The sequence below is a fragment of the Portunus trituberculatus genome, chromosome 17 (genome assembly GCF_017591435.1).
Source record: "Portunus trituberculatus isolate SZX2019 chromosome 17, ASM1759143v1, whole genome shotgun sequence".
Classification (NCBI taxonomy): domain Eukaryota; kingdom Metazoa; phylum Arthropoda; class Malacostraca; order Decapoda; family Portunidae; genus Portunus; species Portunus trituberculatus.
The window spans coordinates 11085896-11103714 of NC_059271.1; the positions used below are offsets into that span (position 1 = coordinate 11085896).

The following is a 17819-nucleotide window of genomic DNA, read 5'->3' on the forward strand; positions in this document are numbered from 1 at the left end:
GAACAACAGGCTTGTTGTTCTGAGAAAGTGTGGCCGGTTGGGGCTGCATTTCTCGTGCGTTCGTCCACTCGGGTGGGGGCGCGGAGGAGAGACACACTTTGTGTCGTCCTGTTTGTTTGTTGGTGGCCGTGGTCACCAGTGTGGTTTGGTGGGCGGCTGTGTGCCCCCACCATCTTTTGTATAGTTTCAGTAGTATACTGTATTGTAGTTGTAGTAGCCACGCACACTATCGAATGCTGAGAGGCTTCATGTCGGCCAGTGGTGCGTAGTTGTCGTCCACCAGACTTGTCTGTGATGAGTATCTGGACTCCGTGTATAGCTGTTGTCACCCGTAGGTGGTGTCTGGGCTTGTGTGTACACCACCGGATGTGCTGTACACATCATATATTGCAGTAGTAGTAGGCTAGGGATATCAGTCTGACAGGTGTTAGGAAGCACTTGTTGTAGTAGGATAGTATAGTAATATAATATACCGCGCGTGTTGTTCCGGTCTGTGAGTTATCACAGTCTGTGGACAAGGCGTGTGGAGAGGCTTTAATACTTCATAGAAGTGGGTGGAATTGTCCTTGTGGGCGGTTTCTCTAGGGGGTATTAAGGCCTCGCCCTGTTACACATAACATCTACCATTTAAAATTCTACTTGGTTGGGTACAGGAGGAGAAGGAGTTGCTGAGGAGATTCCCTTACAGTGGGGGAAATTATACACTGTTGGCGACCTTGAAAGAATCTGAGGGTTACGGCTGTGAGTTATAGTAGTGGGACTCTGTGGAGTGTTTTATAATCCCCACTGTACTGACCGTAACAAAGTTGACGATTTTGCCAGAATAACACTCTAGTGAGCTGTAGCAGTTAACCACAGCCGTGTGGCGTACGTAACAATATATATATATATATATATATATATATATATATATATATATATATATATATATATATATATATATACATACAGGCAAGCCCTGCTTAACGAAGGGGTTACGTTCTAAAAAAACCTTCGTTATGCAAATTTTTGTTAAGCGTACCAATTATAACAAGTTTGACCCCTGACTTGAGCTTTCATTGAGAGTAAACAAAGCGAGAGTGCATCATAGTACAGTAAAAGGTTTAATGAAAGTTGAAAAGTATGAAGTTAAACATTTAAGCAGTTTAATTTAAGACTAAGTCATTATAATGTACACTAATGTATGTATGTAAGTAACTTTAGGCGTTTTCAGTAGTAGGGTGGGAAGGGCAAACATGTTTGCGTTTTTACTGAACACGAGACACCGTTGGCTACAATCGGTGCTGCCAGACGACCAAGATTTCAATCTCTGGAAATTGTTATCGTACACATCAGTCGACGGAGCGCGCGCTATGATCAAGATAAACACAGTAGCAAGATGGAAGAGTTCGACGAGTTTGAAGATTTGTTCCTTGATGAGGAATATTACAGACCACCAGTGCTTCATCCTTTGTATTGCCCGAGGGTGAGGAACCCATTGGCGGACATCATACCACTAATAGGAGCCACTGTAGTCACCCTCATGGATAGCAGGTAAAAAAAATAAAGGCATTTGTAAATGTTTGAAGATTTTGTCCACATGATGCACCATCCAGGCGATGTTTTTTGTTTACCATGTGGACTGTAGTGGATAAGATTTTTCATGTTTAATATATGTTGGCATTTAGCGACGTTGCTAGCTGGTAAAGCATGCAAGGAGTTAGTGAACTTGTGTTCTCTCACCTGGTGGGCTTTCCAGTATCCAGGACAGACAGTCCAGGGACCAGTGGAAGCCACAATCTGCTGATGCACCAGCCCGTCCATAGAGGAAATCACATTTTAAATCACCTTGGTGGTGCATCAAATACAGCAAACAATATTAATAATGTATCAATTGAAGACTTACTCCTCAGTTTAGGACAAGAATAAACAACTTATCTACCATAACCAAATATATATATATATATATATATATATATATATATATATATATATATATATATATATATATATATATATATATATATATATATATATATATATATATATATATATATATATATATATATATATATATATATATATATATATATATATATATATATATATATATATATATATATATATATATATATATATATATATATATATATATATATATATATATATATATATATATATATATATATATATATATATGTATATATATATATATATATATATATATATATATATATATATATATATATATATATATATATATATATATATATATATATATATATATATATATATATATATATATATATATATATATATATATATATATATATATATATATATATATATATATATATATATATATATATATATATATATATATATATATATATATATATATATATATATATATATATATATATATATATATATATATATATATATATATATATATATATATATATATATATATATATATATATATATATATATATATATATATATATATATGTATATATATATATATATATATATATATATATATATATATATATATATATAGTATATATATATATATATATATATATATATATATATATATATATATATATATATATATATATATATATATATATATATATATATATATATATATATATATATATATATATATATATATATATATATATATATATATATATATATATATATATATATATATATATATATATATATATATATATATATATATATATATATATATATATATATATATATATATATATATATATATATATATATATATATATATATATATATATATATATATATATATATATATATATATATATATATATATATATATATATATATATATATATATATATATATATATATATATATATATATATATATATATATATATATATATATATATATATATATATATATATATATATATATATATATATATATATATATATATATATATATATATATATATATATATATATATATATATATATATATATATATATATATATATATATATATATATATATATATATATATATATATATATATATATATATATTTATTTATTTAAATAACATTGTCTATTGACTGCAAAAGCATATTACATCTTTCATTGAAAGACAGTTTATTGTATGTCAGGTTTAATCAGGTTTTTTAATCAATAACCTAAGTCCATTTTCAGGGAAGTAGGATATTTAACCAGTTTGTCATTTTACCAGTCACTTGACCAGGTAAGGTAGGATGGCTGACCAGGCTGCTTTACCACGTCAGGTAGGATTGTTGAACAGGATGTTTACTATTAAGTTTTGTTGGCAATGATCCTCATGTACACAATAGCCATACTATATTGATGTAAAGAAAAACAATGAAAATAATACACTACAATCATAATGGTCAATAATCAGTGAAAATTATATGGTTAGGTTAGGTTAAGCTAACCTGTATCTAGTTAACATAAACTTAGAGACTATTGGGGTTTCATCTAGACAGGAAGAAACAGGCAGTAAATAAAGTATCTAATTACTTAAAAAGTAGTTCCCATTTCACAGAATATATAGAAGAGTAAAAAAAATAATAATGAAGTTTGGCTGCACAAAGTTTGCCGCAGCATTTGCCCTCTTCTTTGAAAACTGCGAGTGAAGCAAGCCTTAATATTAAGGAGTGGGGGCAGTTGGGGATGGGATCAACACTGTAAGCTCCCAAGGCACTCCACACCAGCTAAAGGGACTCTGGTCAAATAAAAAACTGTAGATCTTTTCCCAGGCATGCAAAGCCTTCTTTACTGTTCTTATTGTTTATTTTATCTACTCCACTTTCCATATCCATAAATATCCATGATGCAATTAAGGTTATTAATTTTCATTTATTAATCTTTTTTTTTCCAGGGAGCACCAACCAAGACAGGAGGGGTTAGCTGAAGTTCTGGAGGCAAAGAGTGACATTGACTTCTTCAGGCATCTTCGGCTTTCAAGGAATTCATTTGCAAGGACTCTGGAAATCATTTACAAGGCTTATGATGAATCATCTTCTGGTACCACCCTTTATTTGGGACCAAGAAAATCACTGTACCTCACTTTGTGTTATCTTAGTACACAGTCAACCTACTGTGAAATATCTGAGTTATTTGGAGTTTCCCAAATGACAGTTTTTGAGTGTGTGCAGAGAGTGATTGATGTGCTGTGTGCAGCAGGGAAAAAAGTTATTGTGTGGCCAACTGCTGAGGAACAACATCAAGTTTCCATTGAATTCCTCATGTTGGGAGGAATTCCTGAAGTGATTGGGGCTGTGGATGGATGTCATATTCACATCAAGGCACCAAGTGATACACAAGCAGACTACATTAACCAAAACCAGAGACATACTGTCAATCTCATGGCAGTCTGCACTGCTGATAAAAAGTTTTCCTTTATTCAGGCTGGTTTCCCTGGATCAGCACATGATAGCTGTGTGTTTAGGTCATGCACCGTTTTCACAAAAATGCAAAACTCTGATGCTACATTTTTTTCATCACCAAATTATCATATTGTTGGAGATTCTGCTTTTCCGCTTCACAAGCATTTGATGGTGCCCTTAAAAAATATTGGTAACCAATGTGAAGCCCAGTCAAAGTTTAACACAAAATTGTCAAAAGCCAGAGTCACAATAGAAAATGCTTTTGATTTTCTGAAGGGTAGATTTAGGCATTTGAAATATGTAGATGCTGATATAGAGAGGATACCAAAAATTGTGAAAGCATGTTGTGTCCTTCATAATATAGCCTTACAGCATCCAGAAGATATAATTTTCTTGGAAAGGGAAGGGGTACTTAACTGTCCTATGCAAGTGAGTGGTGCCAAGTTAAGTCAGACTCAGCAGGTGGAAGAAAGAGAAAAGCAATGGCTATTGCAAGGATACTGTAAAGAATGTAGAGAGTTTCATAAACATATCATGCTCACAACAGTTGCATAATCATTTTCATCACATTATGACTTGTAATGTTACTACAATAAACTCATTGATATCATTCCTTATGTAAATGAACCTGTGGATTACATTCTCCAGATATATTGAGAAAGAAATTGTTATCAACTAAAGGTACTTTAAATTAGGTACAAAAGTGATATGTTCTTAATGTTTATTACAATTTTTAGCATCACGTTCCATTGTCACAGCTTTTAAATTTAGTAATGCTAACTGCCTCTGTTTAATTTCAATTTTTAAAGCGTGTCTTATTTGATCCCTTTCATTCATTTATCTAAGAAGACTGATTTGCTCTTCATGGTGTACTTTAGTAGCTACCAGTGACTCAGTCATTAACATTTTTATTTCTTTTAACATGTCAAAAATCTCTTTTTTATCTGAGGCAGGCCTCATTCGTTTTTGTGTTTTTGCTGGCGGAGGTGGAGGCGTTGAAATGAAATCGTGGATTGGGCCTGGCTCTGGTGACTGGTCTGGCGGTGGTGCTTGTTCTGGCTCTATCACTGGGACTAAACTAGAGCTTGTTCCTGGTTGAGGCTGGGCATTGAAGGCACACTCATGATCTGCGCTTGCCTCAAAAGCTATTATGCATTGCTGGCTGCTGGCAGTGCCCTCAATTACCAGCAGGGAAGGCTTAGAGAGAGGCTGATGCTTAAGGAAGGAAGAGATCATAATGGACTGGCTCTGTCTTCCTTCCTGTACCTGACTTGGCCTTATTATCTTCATAGGCTCTGTAGTGAGCCTTGATGAATCTCCTCTTCTGTTCCACCTGGCCAAGTTGTACTCCTGGCAATTAGATTGGAAGAAATAACATACATGAAGCATGACACATACTGGAACTGTATGGGGTAATATATGCATTCTAAATTGTAATGTGGTAATAGGATTTAGATACACAAGCATAAAGAAAAGTCAACTTTAGAACTATCATTGGGAAGGGCAACTATAGAACTATAAAAAAATTACAGTAAAAGGCTTCTAACCACACAAAGCAGTGTATAAACAGAAATTGAAAGGTGGTTTGATATGGTGGGATTCAGGCAGGTTATATATAGAAAAGGTCATAGAGTGGGGCAGTGCATAAGGAGTAAATGTGGTGTTGGAGAGGACATTGGAAGAGTGGTATATGGTGGCATGGGTAAGAAAAAAAACACAAGGGGGAAATGAAAGAAGTTAAATTCTGTTGTTGCCAATTGTGTGCATGAGGCCACTTTCAAATTTGCCAATTGTGTATTTACCTAATTGTATTTACCTAATTGTAACATACGGGAAAAGAGCTATGCTCGTACTGTCCCGTCTCCATATCTACTAATGTCCAGCTTTTTCTTAAAATCATGAATATTCCTTGCGTTGACCACTTCCACGTCTAAACTATTCCATGCTTCCACCCTTCTATGAGGGAAGCTATATTTTTTCACATCTCTCCTATAAGTGGCCATTTTAGTTTTTCCCATGCCCTCTCGACATTCTTTCATTCCACATACACAGATCTTCCCTATCCATTTTTCCATGCCAATCATCACTCTGTATATTGCTATCAGGTCTCCCCTTTCTCTTCTGTTTTCCAGGGTCGGAAGTTGCATTCTGTTCAGTCTGTCTTCATAAGTCAAATCTCTTAAGTCAGGCACCATTTTGTTGCAGCCCTCTGTACTTTCTCTAGTTTCCTTATGTGTTTCTTTAAGTTCGGAGCCCACTGTATTGTTGCATATTCAAGCCTCGGTCTTATCATTGCAGTAATTATTTTCTTCATCATTTCTTCATCTAAATATACGAACGCCACTCTTATGTTCCTCAATAAGTTCAATACTTCTCCAATTATTTTGTTTATATGTCTCTCTGGCGATAGGTCATTGGTAATTGTCACCCCAAGGTCTTTTTCTTCATGACTGGTTTTATGTCTTCATTTCCTATCTTGTACATACTCCTGATTCTTCTTTCACTCTTGCCAAACTCTATTTTCTTGCATTTTGTCGTGTTGAACTCCATTTGCCATGTACAGCTCCATTTCCATATTCTGTCCAAGTCTTCCTGGAGTAGTTCGCAATCTTTGTCACATCTCACTTTTCTTAACAATTTTGCATCGTCTGCAAATAGGCTCACATAACTGGACACCCCATCCACCATGTCATTTATGTAGACCGCAAACATTACTGGTGCCAACACTGATCCCTGTGGAACTCCACTCTCCACCAAGCCCCATTCTGATGGTCTGTCCTTAATTATTGTTCTCATTTCTCTTCCTACCAAAAGTCTTCCATCCATTTTAGTAAACTGCCATGCACTCCTCCTACCATTTCAAGTTTCCAGATCAGTCTCCGGTGTGGTACCTTATCAAAGGCCTTTTTTAAATCCAGATATATTCCATCAGCCCAACCATCTCTTTCCTGTATTACATCTATCACCCTCGAATAGTAACATATCAGGTTTGTCGTGCATGAACGCCCTTTTCTAAAACCAAATTGACACTCACAAAGTATGTCATTTTTCTCCAAGAAGTCTGTCCATCTATTCTTCACCACCCTCTCACACATCTTAGCTACCACACTTGTAAGTGACACTGGTCTATAGTTCAATGGGTCTCTCTTGTTACCTGATTTATAGATTGGGACAATGTTAGCTCTTTTCCAGTCTTGGGGCACTACACCTTCCCTTAATGAGGCATCAATTACTTCACAAACTTTTTCTGCCAGTTGCTCCTGCATTCTCTTAAAATCCATCCTGATACCCCATCAGGTCCCACAGCTTTTCTCACTTCTAAACTCCCCATCATATTCTTGATCTCCTCCACAGTTACTTGAAACTCCTTCATAATCCCTTTCTGTTCCATTACCAGTGGTTTGTCAAAAGCAGTCTCCTTTGTGAATACCTTCCGAAAGCATCCATTCATAGCCTCTGCCATTTCCTGGGATCTTCACTGCATACTCCATTTACTTCTAAACTTTCAATACTTTCTCTATTTTTGATGTTGTTGTTCACATGTCTGTAAAAAGCCTTGGTTGGTCTTTACATTTATCAATTATATCCTTTTCTTGTTTCTTTCTTTCTTCTCTTCTAATCAACACATATTCATTTCTTGCTCTTTTGTAACTTTCCCACTGCTTAATCCGTCTTTTCCTTCTCCACCTCTTCCATGCATCCTCTTTTCTTGTTCTAGCCTTTTCACATCTATCGTTAAACCAGTCCTGCTTTCCAACTTCTCTATGTTGTCTTATTGGTACAAATTTTTCTCACCTTCTTTGTATATTTTATAAATTCCTTCCACTTTTCATTTGCTCCTTAGCACTCTTGAATTTCATCCAATTTGTCTCTTGAAAGAATTTCTTTAGGTTTCCAAAATCTGTCTTGGCATAATTCCATCTTCCCACTTTATATTCTTCATTTCTTCTAGATTTCTCTTCATCTATCACCTTGAACTCCAAAACTGCATGATCACTCTTTGCTAAAGGGCACTCCACCCTCATCTCCTCAATGACCATTGGCTCTGTACTAAAGACCAAGTCCAGTCTTGACGATGCTCCCTCTCCTCCAAACCTAGTATCTTCTTTGACCCACTGAGTTAACACATTTTCCATTGCCAGTGTCAATAGTGTATTTCCCCATGTTGTCTCTGATCCTTCCATTGACCAGTCCTCCCAACACACCTCTTTACAATTAAAATCTCCCATCATTATAGTTCGTTCACAGCCACCCAACATTTCTTCCAGACATGTTCCTGTATCACTTATCATTTCTTCATATTCCTGTACTGACCATGCATTTGTCTTAGGTGGTACGTACACCACTATGTAGTGCCTCTTTTTCCTTCATTAGTTTCTGCTCTGATCTTTAGCACTTCTGCCTTTCCCATACCTTCTTTCACTTGATCCACCTTTATATCTTTTTAACCAGCAACATCACTCCTCCTCCCATCTTACCTACTCTATTTCTTTTCCAAACATTATATTTCCTTCTCCAACCATCATCAGGTCTTCTCCTCTCTCAGTTTTGTTTCAGTAAGACCCACAATATCTGGGTTCTTGTCCCTCAAGTAATCGTTGAGTTCTAAAATCCCGATATCACTCCATTTATGTTGGAATACATTACATTCCGCTCATACGTAAGTTTCTTTAGTCCTTTCTTGCTGTACTTTTCTGGGTTATGAACCACTTCCTCAGTCTCATATCCAAGATTCTCCAGAACCACTTTGAAACTCTTTTTTGTGTCTCTTTATTTTTCAAAGTATTTCTATATATATTGTATTATATTTTTTTTTTATATATATATATATTATTTTTATATTTTATTTATATATATATATATATATATATATATATTATATATATATATATATATATTTTTTTTATTGTGTGATATCTCTTCTATATGAGAAGTTTATACCATTAAGAACATAACCAAGATTGCCACTGTGTATGCAAATCTCAGTTCTTATAGAGTGTTTATCCTTTCCATAACCAAGATTGCCACTGTGAAAAGATCATAATGCAAGTGTCACTCAGTAATGTTAATTGTGGTATTTAGAATAAAACTAATCACAGCATGACACAAAAAACACACACCAAATGCAAGCCACACATATGCATAAGCATCATGAATCTTTGGGTAATTATCTAACAAACAGCTAGACTGATAAAGCATTAGGATAACAAGGGCTTGGCCCATCACACCATACTTTGGACAAAGGTGTTGCACATACAAGCATAAAAAATATACCTTTTTATAGGCCAGTTAAATTTGTCCACTGATCTGATGGAAAAAAATTCATGCCTGTATATTATTGAGGATTTACAAAAAATTCCTTATTCTACATTGCTAAGTAATGACTTTTAGGTGTGGATAATGAATCATATTTAATACATTAAAATTACTTTGCTATAATGTAAAAATTCATAATTCTAGTAAATATTGATCACATAAACATTTCTATACAGCATTATTATTCAATTATTCAATCAAAAATTGTTAAATTAAATGTTTCTTAAATGCTTGTGAACAAAGTGTGTGTGTGTGTGTGTGTGTGTGTGTGTGTCTGTGTATTCACCTAGTTGTAATTTTACAGGGCCTGGGTATCAAACTCGTGTGGCCCTGTCTCCGTATCTACACACATCCAACTTTCCTTTAAAACTATGCACACTCCTCGCTGACACCACCTCCTCACTCAAACCATTCCACACCTCCACACATCTTAGTGGGAAACTATATTTCTTCACATCCTTCAAGCATATTCCTTGGCTATCTTTTTACTATGCGATCTCGTAGTTCTATTTAAGTTTTCCTCTCTCAACATCATTTCCTCATTATCCGCTTCATCCAGTCCGTTCAACAGTTTATAAACCTGTATTAAATCTCCTCTTTCTCTTCTTTGTTCCAAGGTAAGCAAATTCATTTCTTTTAATCTCTCCTCATAGGTCATTTCTGCCAATTCCGGAACCATTTTTGTTGCCATTCTCTGCAATCTCTCCAACTTCCTTATATGCTTCTTTTTATAAGGGGACCAAACCACTCCAGCATATTCCAATCTTGGTCTAATTACCATACTAATTAATTTCTTCATCATATCTTTATCCATATAATGGAAGGCTAATCCAATATTTTTATCAAATTATACGTTTCTCCAAACATCTTATCAATATGAGCCTCAAACTGCCCATGGTCTTGTATTATCACTCCCAAATCCTTTTCCTTTTCCACCTTTTTCAACACTACTTCTTCACCCATCTTATATGACCCTCTTGGCCGTCTTCCACTCTTCCCCATCTCCATCACATGACTTTTGCTCAGATTAAATTCCATTTGCCACCTCTTGCTCCACTCCCAAATCTTATCCAGATCTGCCTGTAAAATTTCACAATCTTCTTCACTCTTCACACACCTACACAACTTCGCATCATCCGCAAACAAATTAATATAACTGTTTACTCCCTCTGGCATGTCATTAATATATACAAGGAAAAGTATTGGTGCCAGCACTGAGCCTTGTGGGACTCCACTCTCCACCACCAACCAGTCCGACTTTGCATCCCTTATTACCGTTCTCATCTCCCTCCATCTCAAGTAGTTTTCCATCCACTTTAACACTTTTCCTTTCAGTCCTCCATAAATCTCTAATTTCCATAGCAGTCTCATGTGAGGTACCTTGTCAAAAGCTTTCTTTAAATCCAAATATACACAGTCCATCCATCCTCTCTCTCTTGTATTTTGTCAACCACTCTTGAATAAAAGCTCAGTAGATTTGTTACACATGACCTCCCTTTCCTAAAGCCAAATTGATGATCCGATAATAACTTATGATCCTCCAGGAACCGTATCCAATATTTCTTTATCACCCTCTCACAAATCTTACCGACCACACTTGTTAGAGACACAGGTCTATAGTTAAGAGGCTCTTCCTTACTGCCTCCCTTATAAATGGGCACCACTTCAGCTCTTTTCCACTCTACTGGTACTTCCCTGTTTCTAATGAACACCTTATAATATCATATAATGGATCAATCAATTCTTCTCTACACTCCTTCAATAATTTTCCTGAAACTTCATCTGGTCCCATCGCTTTATCATCTTTAAGTTCCTCCAACATTTTATATAACTCCTTTTAGGTATCTTAATGTCATCCATGTGCACATTTCCTTGTACATTCTGAGGCTTTACAAACATTGTTTCTTCAGTAAATACTTGCTGAAACCTATTATTTAGCAATTCCGCTATATTCTTAGGGTCATCTACTATCCCTTGCTCTCCTTTTAATCTTTCAATGGACTCTCTCTTTTAAGTTTACCATTTATGAACCTGTAAAACAATTTTGGATGTTCCTTACTCTTGTCTACAATATCTTTTCAAATTTTCTTTCTTCCTCCTCCTTACCCTCACATACTCATTTCTCGCCACTCTATAATTCTCCTTATTTAGTATATTCCTGCTCTTTTCCATCTTTTCCAAGCCACATCTCTCTTTTCCTTAGCCTTAACACAAGTTGCATTAAACCAATCCTTTCTTCCTTCCTCTCTCGGTTTATACTTTGGTACAAATTTCATAACTCCTTCTTTATAATATTTCATAAAAATCTCATATTTTTTTGCACTTCTCTGATTTGTAACATCTCCTCCCAATCTAATTTTCTGAAATAATTTTTCAAACTTTCTGTGTCCATCTTTCTATAATTCAATCTACCACTCCTGTATGTCTCGTCTTTCCTTCGCTGTGTTGTTGCTATCTGCATTTCCATAACCACATGATCACTCTTTCCCAAAGGACATTTGTATTGTATATCTCCACATAGGTACACTTCTCTTGTTAACACCAAATCCAGTCTAGCCGGTTCATCATCTCCTCTATATCTAGTATTTTCCTTCACCCTCTGTTCCATCATATTTTCCATCATTAGATTAAGAAATCTCTCTCCCATGCTTCCTCTCCAACACCACTTACTAGATTTTCCCAATCCACCTCCTTACAATTAAAATCTCCTACTAGTATCACCTTTCTTTTTCCAGATAATACACTTTCCAAACTCTGTAAAGTATCCTTGATCATATTGTCGTATTCCTTAATGTCCAAGAATTTGTTTTAGGAGGTACATAGGTCACCATGATTATTAATTCTTTTCCATCACTTTTTATCCTTATGCTTATCACTTCTGCGTTGTTCTTCCCATACCAAACCTTATCCACATTTATTTATTTCTTCGTCATAATCATAACTCCTCCTCCACCTTTACTCTCTATCCTTTCTCCATATATTATATTTATTATCCAAATTTATCTTTGTTTTTCATGCAATTTTGTCTCAGTCAAACACACTATATCAGGCTTCTCCACCATCATATAGTCTTGCAATTCCAATCTACTTGACAGTATCCCATCTATATTAGTATACATTACGGTCCACCCACTGCTCCCTCTAGGGGTTCCTCCGCATTCCTTCTTTCCACATACCACTTTCTGACTCTCTCTCCTATAACTCTCCAAAAACTTTTCTCTTTCCTCCTCAGACCGCTCATCATTTTTCCTTCTCGCCTCTTCCACCAATTCCTTATATCTTCTCCTCTCTTCCTCATTTCTATTCTTTCTCACAAACACCTCTTTACAACCTTCTATCTCTCTTAACTTTGATGTTCTATATAGGATATCCTCCGCAGATTGTTGTGACTTCAGTACTACTTTAATCGGTCTGCTCACTCCTCCTTATACGGACCCAGTCTATGGATCTCTTCCACTTCTTCTTGTAGGTCTTTTTTCATCATCATTTAGATTTTTGAACAGATCTCTTACCGTTTTAATTCTTCCTTAATTCTCTTAGGCTTATATGTTATATTTTGTTCTTTCATCCCAAATATTAACACACTCTTCTTCTTTTCTGCTATTTCTCTTATCAATGTTTCCTTATTCTTCATTACATTAACCAGTTCCTTGGACCTTTCTTTTTTGTCTTCCTTCAACTGATCTTTAATTATTTCTTGTAATCCAACCATCTCTGCTTCCCTCGACTCAGTCCATTGTGATTTCTTCAGTTCCCATTCCTTTCAAACCTTTCATTCTGCTCACTAATCATTTCCTTAAAGTCATCTTTCTCCTTTACTACTCTCTCCATTTTCTCCTCCAACCATCTCTTGTATTTTTCAACCTCCACTCTCAAGTGTGCATTCTCATCCACCAATCGTTTTTCATTTTCCTTCAGTCTCTTAACTCTTTCCTTCAAAGCCTTGCGGAATTCTCTATCCTGCTCTTCCTCACTCCTCTGAACTTTTAATTTCTTCACCAACTCCTGTTGAAGATGGACTGGCCACTTTCGGCTTTGCTCCCTGGGCCTCATCGACATATTTTGAATTTGGTAATTTATTTCTTACCAGTCTATCCATTTTTTTTTACTCTTCCTGGGAGCATGTGGGTGTGTGGTCACTGGGGGCCAGGCCTGGTAGCTACGTGTGTGTGGTGGGATGCGTTGGCGGCTGCTATGACTGGCCTTTGTGTGGTTCCCGCTCTGTCGTTTGGAATGTGGAGATTCTCACACCTCCGATCACTCTTATGTACACGCCACCAGGCTACGTTCACTCTGTACACTCGTTCACTCGCTCTGGTTGCCCCTCAATACCAATAACGATTCTCACTCAAGCACATTGCATAGCGTGTGGTGTTATATATATATATATATATATATATATATATATATATATATATATATATATATATATATATATATATATATATATATATATATATATATATATATATATATATATATATATATATATATATATATATATATATATATATATATATATATATATATATATATATATATATATATATATATATATATATATATATATATATATATATATATATATATATATATATATATATATATATATATATATATATATATATATATATATATATATATATATATATATATATATATATATATATATATATATATATATATATATATATATATATATATATATATATATATATATATATATATATATATATATATATATATATATATATATATATATATATATATATATATATATATATATATATATATATATATATATATATATATATATATATATATATATATATATATATATATATATATATATATATATATATATATATATATATATATATATATATATATATATATATATATATATATATATATATATATATATATATATATATATATATATATATATATATATATATATATATATATATATATATATATATATATATATATATATATATATATATATATATATATATATATATATATATATATATATATATATATATATATATATATATATATATATATATATATATATATATATATATATATATATATATATATATATATATATATATATATATATATATATATATATATATATATATATATATATATATATATATATATATATATATGTTGAGGAAGTGACATTGAGTAATGGTTGGAGAAGTCTTACACAAAAACTGCACATGGTTTCTCCACTCATTCCTAGCCCAACTGCCTTTAAAGCCATGGCAGCTAATGACCCCTTACACCAGAACAGCTGGGTTGGCTAATCACTGACTATGATTTAAATGTAGCAAGAATGCTAATCAACAGACCCTAGATGACATATTATATATGATATGTGTTTACTTACAAGTGGTTGCATGGCCTCTGTAATGTGTCTCCAAATGACACTCTTCTTGGTTTTTGTCATTGAGCCTCTTGTCATTATCCTTTACAAGCTGGATAAGTGTTTCTGTTGCCTCCAGACTGCAAATTTCCTTTCTCTTTCCCCACCAATCTAGAATAAAAATTAAGATGGTTATCTGAAAGGTCAATATCAATGTTCTTTCAGTACAACTAATTTCCTTCTAACAGGCACATATATTTATCTCTCATTCTACATATATCCCTGATTTTCACTCCTAAAAACTTCACTAATGTTGATAGCTGTGACAGAAAAGTATAAACTATTTTTATTGTTTTACATGTACTGACTTGCCATCACTGCCCTACTCTTTAATTATCTCTTCACATTAAAGTAAGAAGTAATTTAAATTATATATGGTTGATTTCCAATATGAGAGTGAAACCAATTGCATATTTGTGATGGATACCTACTATTTGTCTTAAGATGAACATGATATACATATCAGTGCTTGCAATACAATGGAATGAGAAACGTGCACATATGATATATATCTACCAGAAGTTTTGCTGTCTTTTTGTTCCTCCTGAGACAATTCAGAGATTGAGAAGATGCATTGGGCACCACCATTTCAATATGGTAGTTATAGCAGCCTTATGCTGCCTCTGGGCTTGAAAACCTCTGGCTGCAAATATCACACTCAAACCTGCAAAGTGATTAAAAAACTGTGGGACACTAACCTAACCTGCCACTTGCAGGTATTACATATCTTCAAAGTTTATATATCAATCTATATTTTCATGTACACATTTAGGTGAGTGATCTATCAGTGTCCAATGTCTCGTCCATACTTACATGGCTCCATCCATATTTCTCGAGAAAACTGTGGATCCTCAGTATTTAGAGATCTGTGGCGTTTGTCTGCACTGGGATTGTTTTGAATGTGTTCCACTGATAATGTATGGGTGCGGATTTCTGGCGCTTGTATAAATTGTTTACCAAATATTTTAACAGATAATGTATTTTATAATCATTTAATGTTATAATTTATTAGTATTTGCAGTCATTTTTGATATTATTCACTTGAAAGTAGAAACGTAACTTCACTATTGTATGGAAGTCACGAGTAGAAGCATGGAATCGGACAACACCCGCAGCATGGATGGATGGATGCGACATGTTGCTAGCTACCACCAGCTCATTGATTTATTTTACGCATTGAGTTTGATTTTGATTTTCTTCAGTATGCCACACAATAAGCAAACTTAAATATTAATATACTTTCATGGCCTAAAACACGTCTTACTATTAAATTTTATTTGAAATGTAACTCCTTCTTGATCTCATTCCATGAGGTTGATGGGGTTGCTCCACACTGACTGGCTAAAAAGCGTTTGCCAAACGAGAGCAAACGCTTTGGAAAGGCATTTGCTCGCGTTTGCAAAAACTTGCCTCCGTTTGACTCTGTTTAGCCCCAGCCACGCTGCTACTGAAGACACCTTTTATAATGTTGATGATCTTAAATTATGAAGGGAGGGAGAGTGAAGCGGGAAATATGCTAGCTGGCAACCTGTGGAATGTAAACAAAGGGCGCATCATTGTACCGCATACAAAACTTATGTACCACATTTCCACAAGGCTTTCCATTTTATCCATTGCAGAGTTACAAGTTCAGGTGGTTCTTTTAGCTTGCAAGGAAGATATGATCTCACCAGCCTTCTTAATAGAGTCTGCTGACTTGAAAATGGTAGACAGTAAATGGAGTCAAGCCATGGTGGGAAGCAAAGCTATTAGTTTTCTCGCCTCTCTCGTGTCTGTGAATAATATCCAGCTTCATTTCGAGAGTAAGAGACTTCCTGGTCTTCTTAGCAACGCTAGGCGACATTGCAGGACATTTTGGTGGCATGTAGAGCGAGGGAAGAAGACGAGTTGCTGCTGACACTGTTATTGTTTTGAACTAGGGGGAGTGAGTGCTGCGCGTTTTGTCCACGAGAGGCGCTGGTGTATTCAAAAGCCTGTCGACTTGCGTGATATGGCAAGGCTTTCAAACTTGGAAAAAATTACCTGGATAAAATATCGTTAAAGCAAGTTTGGTGTTCGTTAAACGAGCAGATAGTAGTAAAAGGAAACCTTTGTTGTAGCGAAATTTCGTTGTGTGAACCTTCGTTATTGTTGTATATATATATATATATATATATATATATATATATATATATATATATATATATATATATATACACGAGTATATATATATATATACAGTAAGGTCCTGAGTTACGTCAGAGTTACGTTCCTGAAACATGACGTAAGTTGATTTTGTACGTAACTCGAGTTTTTGTGCTTTCTAAGCATATTCTCGAGTTTTCAACCAATAATTTTTTATGGTTATTCAGGTAAGTAAAAGGTTATATTGTTATACTGGTATATTATTTACAACTATGTAGGAATATATTGATTAGGGCCGCGAACACGAAGGACTGCAGGTTACCGAGAGGGGCGGCCTGAGACCGCCAGGAGGGTGGGCAGGTTGAATGTTGTGACGTCCAGGGCGGACAGCTGGGAGCTTTGTGGAGTACGGTAGGAGTAGAAGCGTTATATAAGTAAAAGGTTATATTGTTATATTATTTACAAGTATGTAGGAATATGAAACACAAGCTTGTTTTTGTTGTTGATTAGGGCCACGAACGTGAAGGACTGC

At 34.1% G+C, this 17819-nt stretch overlaps 3 protein-coding genes across 3 annotated transcripts in view; 1 reads left to right on the top strand and 2 right to left on the bottom strand.

Moving 5' to 3' along the window:
* LOC123504859 (glutamate-gated chloride channel alpha-like) overlaps positions 1-17819 on the bottom strand; it is a 294033-nt gene that overhangs the window by 168049 nt on the left and 108165 nt on the right. The gene's annotated exons all lie outside the window — the stretch shown is intronic.
* On the top strand, positions 1379-5017 carry LOC123504861 (putative nuclease HARBI1). The gene is made up of 2 exons (XM_045255765.1): positions 1379-1533; positions 3900-5017. The coding sequence occupies exons 1-2, from the start codon at positions 1379-1381 to the stop codon at positions 4960-4962; spliced, it is 1218 nt and encodes a 405-aa protein (XP_045111700.1). The 3' UTR covers positions 4963-5017.
* Positions 5112-16116, bottom strand: LOC123504860. The gene is made up of 4 exons (XM_045255764.1): positions 15977-16116; positions 15680-15827; positions 15128-15274; positions 5112-5757 (listed from the first exon to the last, which is right to left on the bottom strand). Exons 3-4 carry the CDS (start codon positions 15200-15202, stop codon positions 5245-5247), a joined length of 588 nt encoding a protein of 195 aa, XP_045111699.1. The 5' UTR covers positions 15203-15274; positions 15680-15827; positions 15977-16116; the 3' UTR covers positions 5112-5244.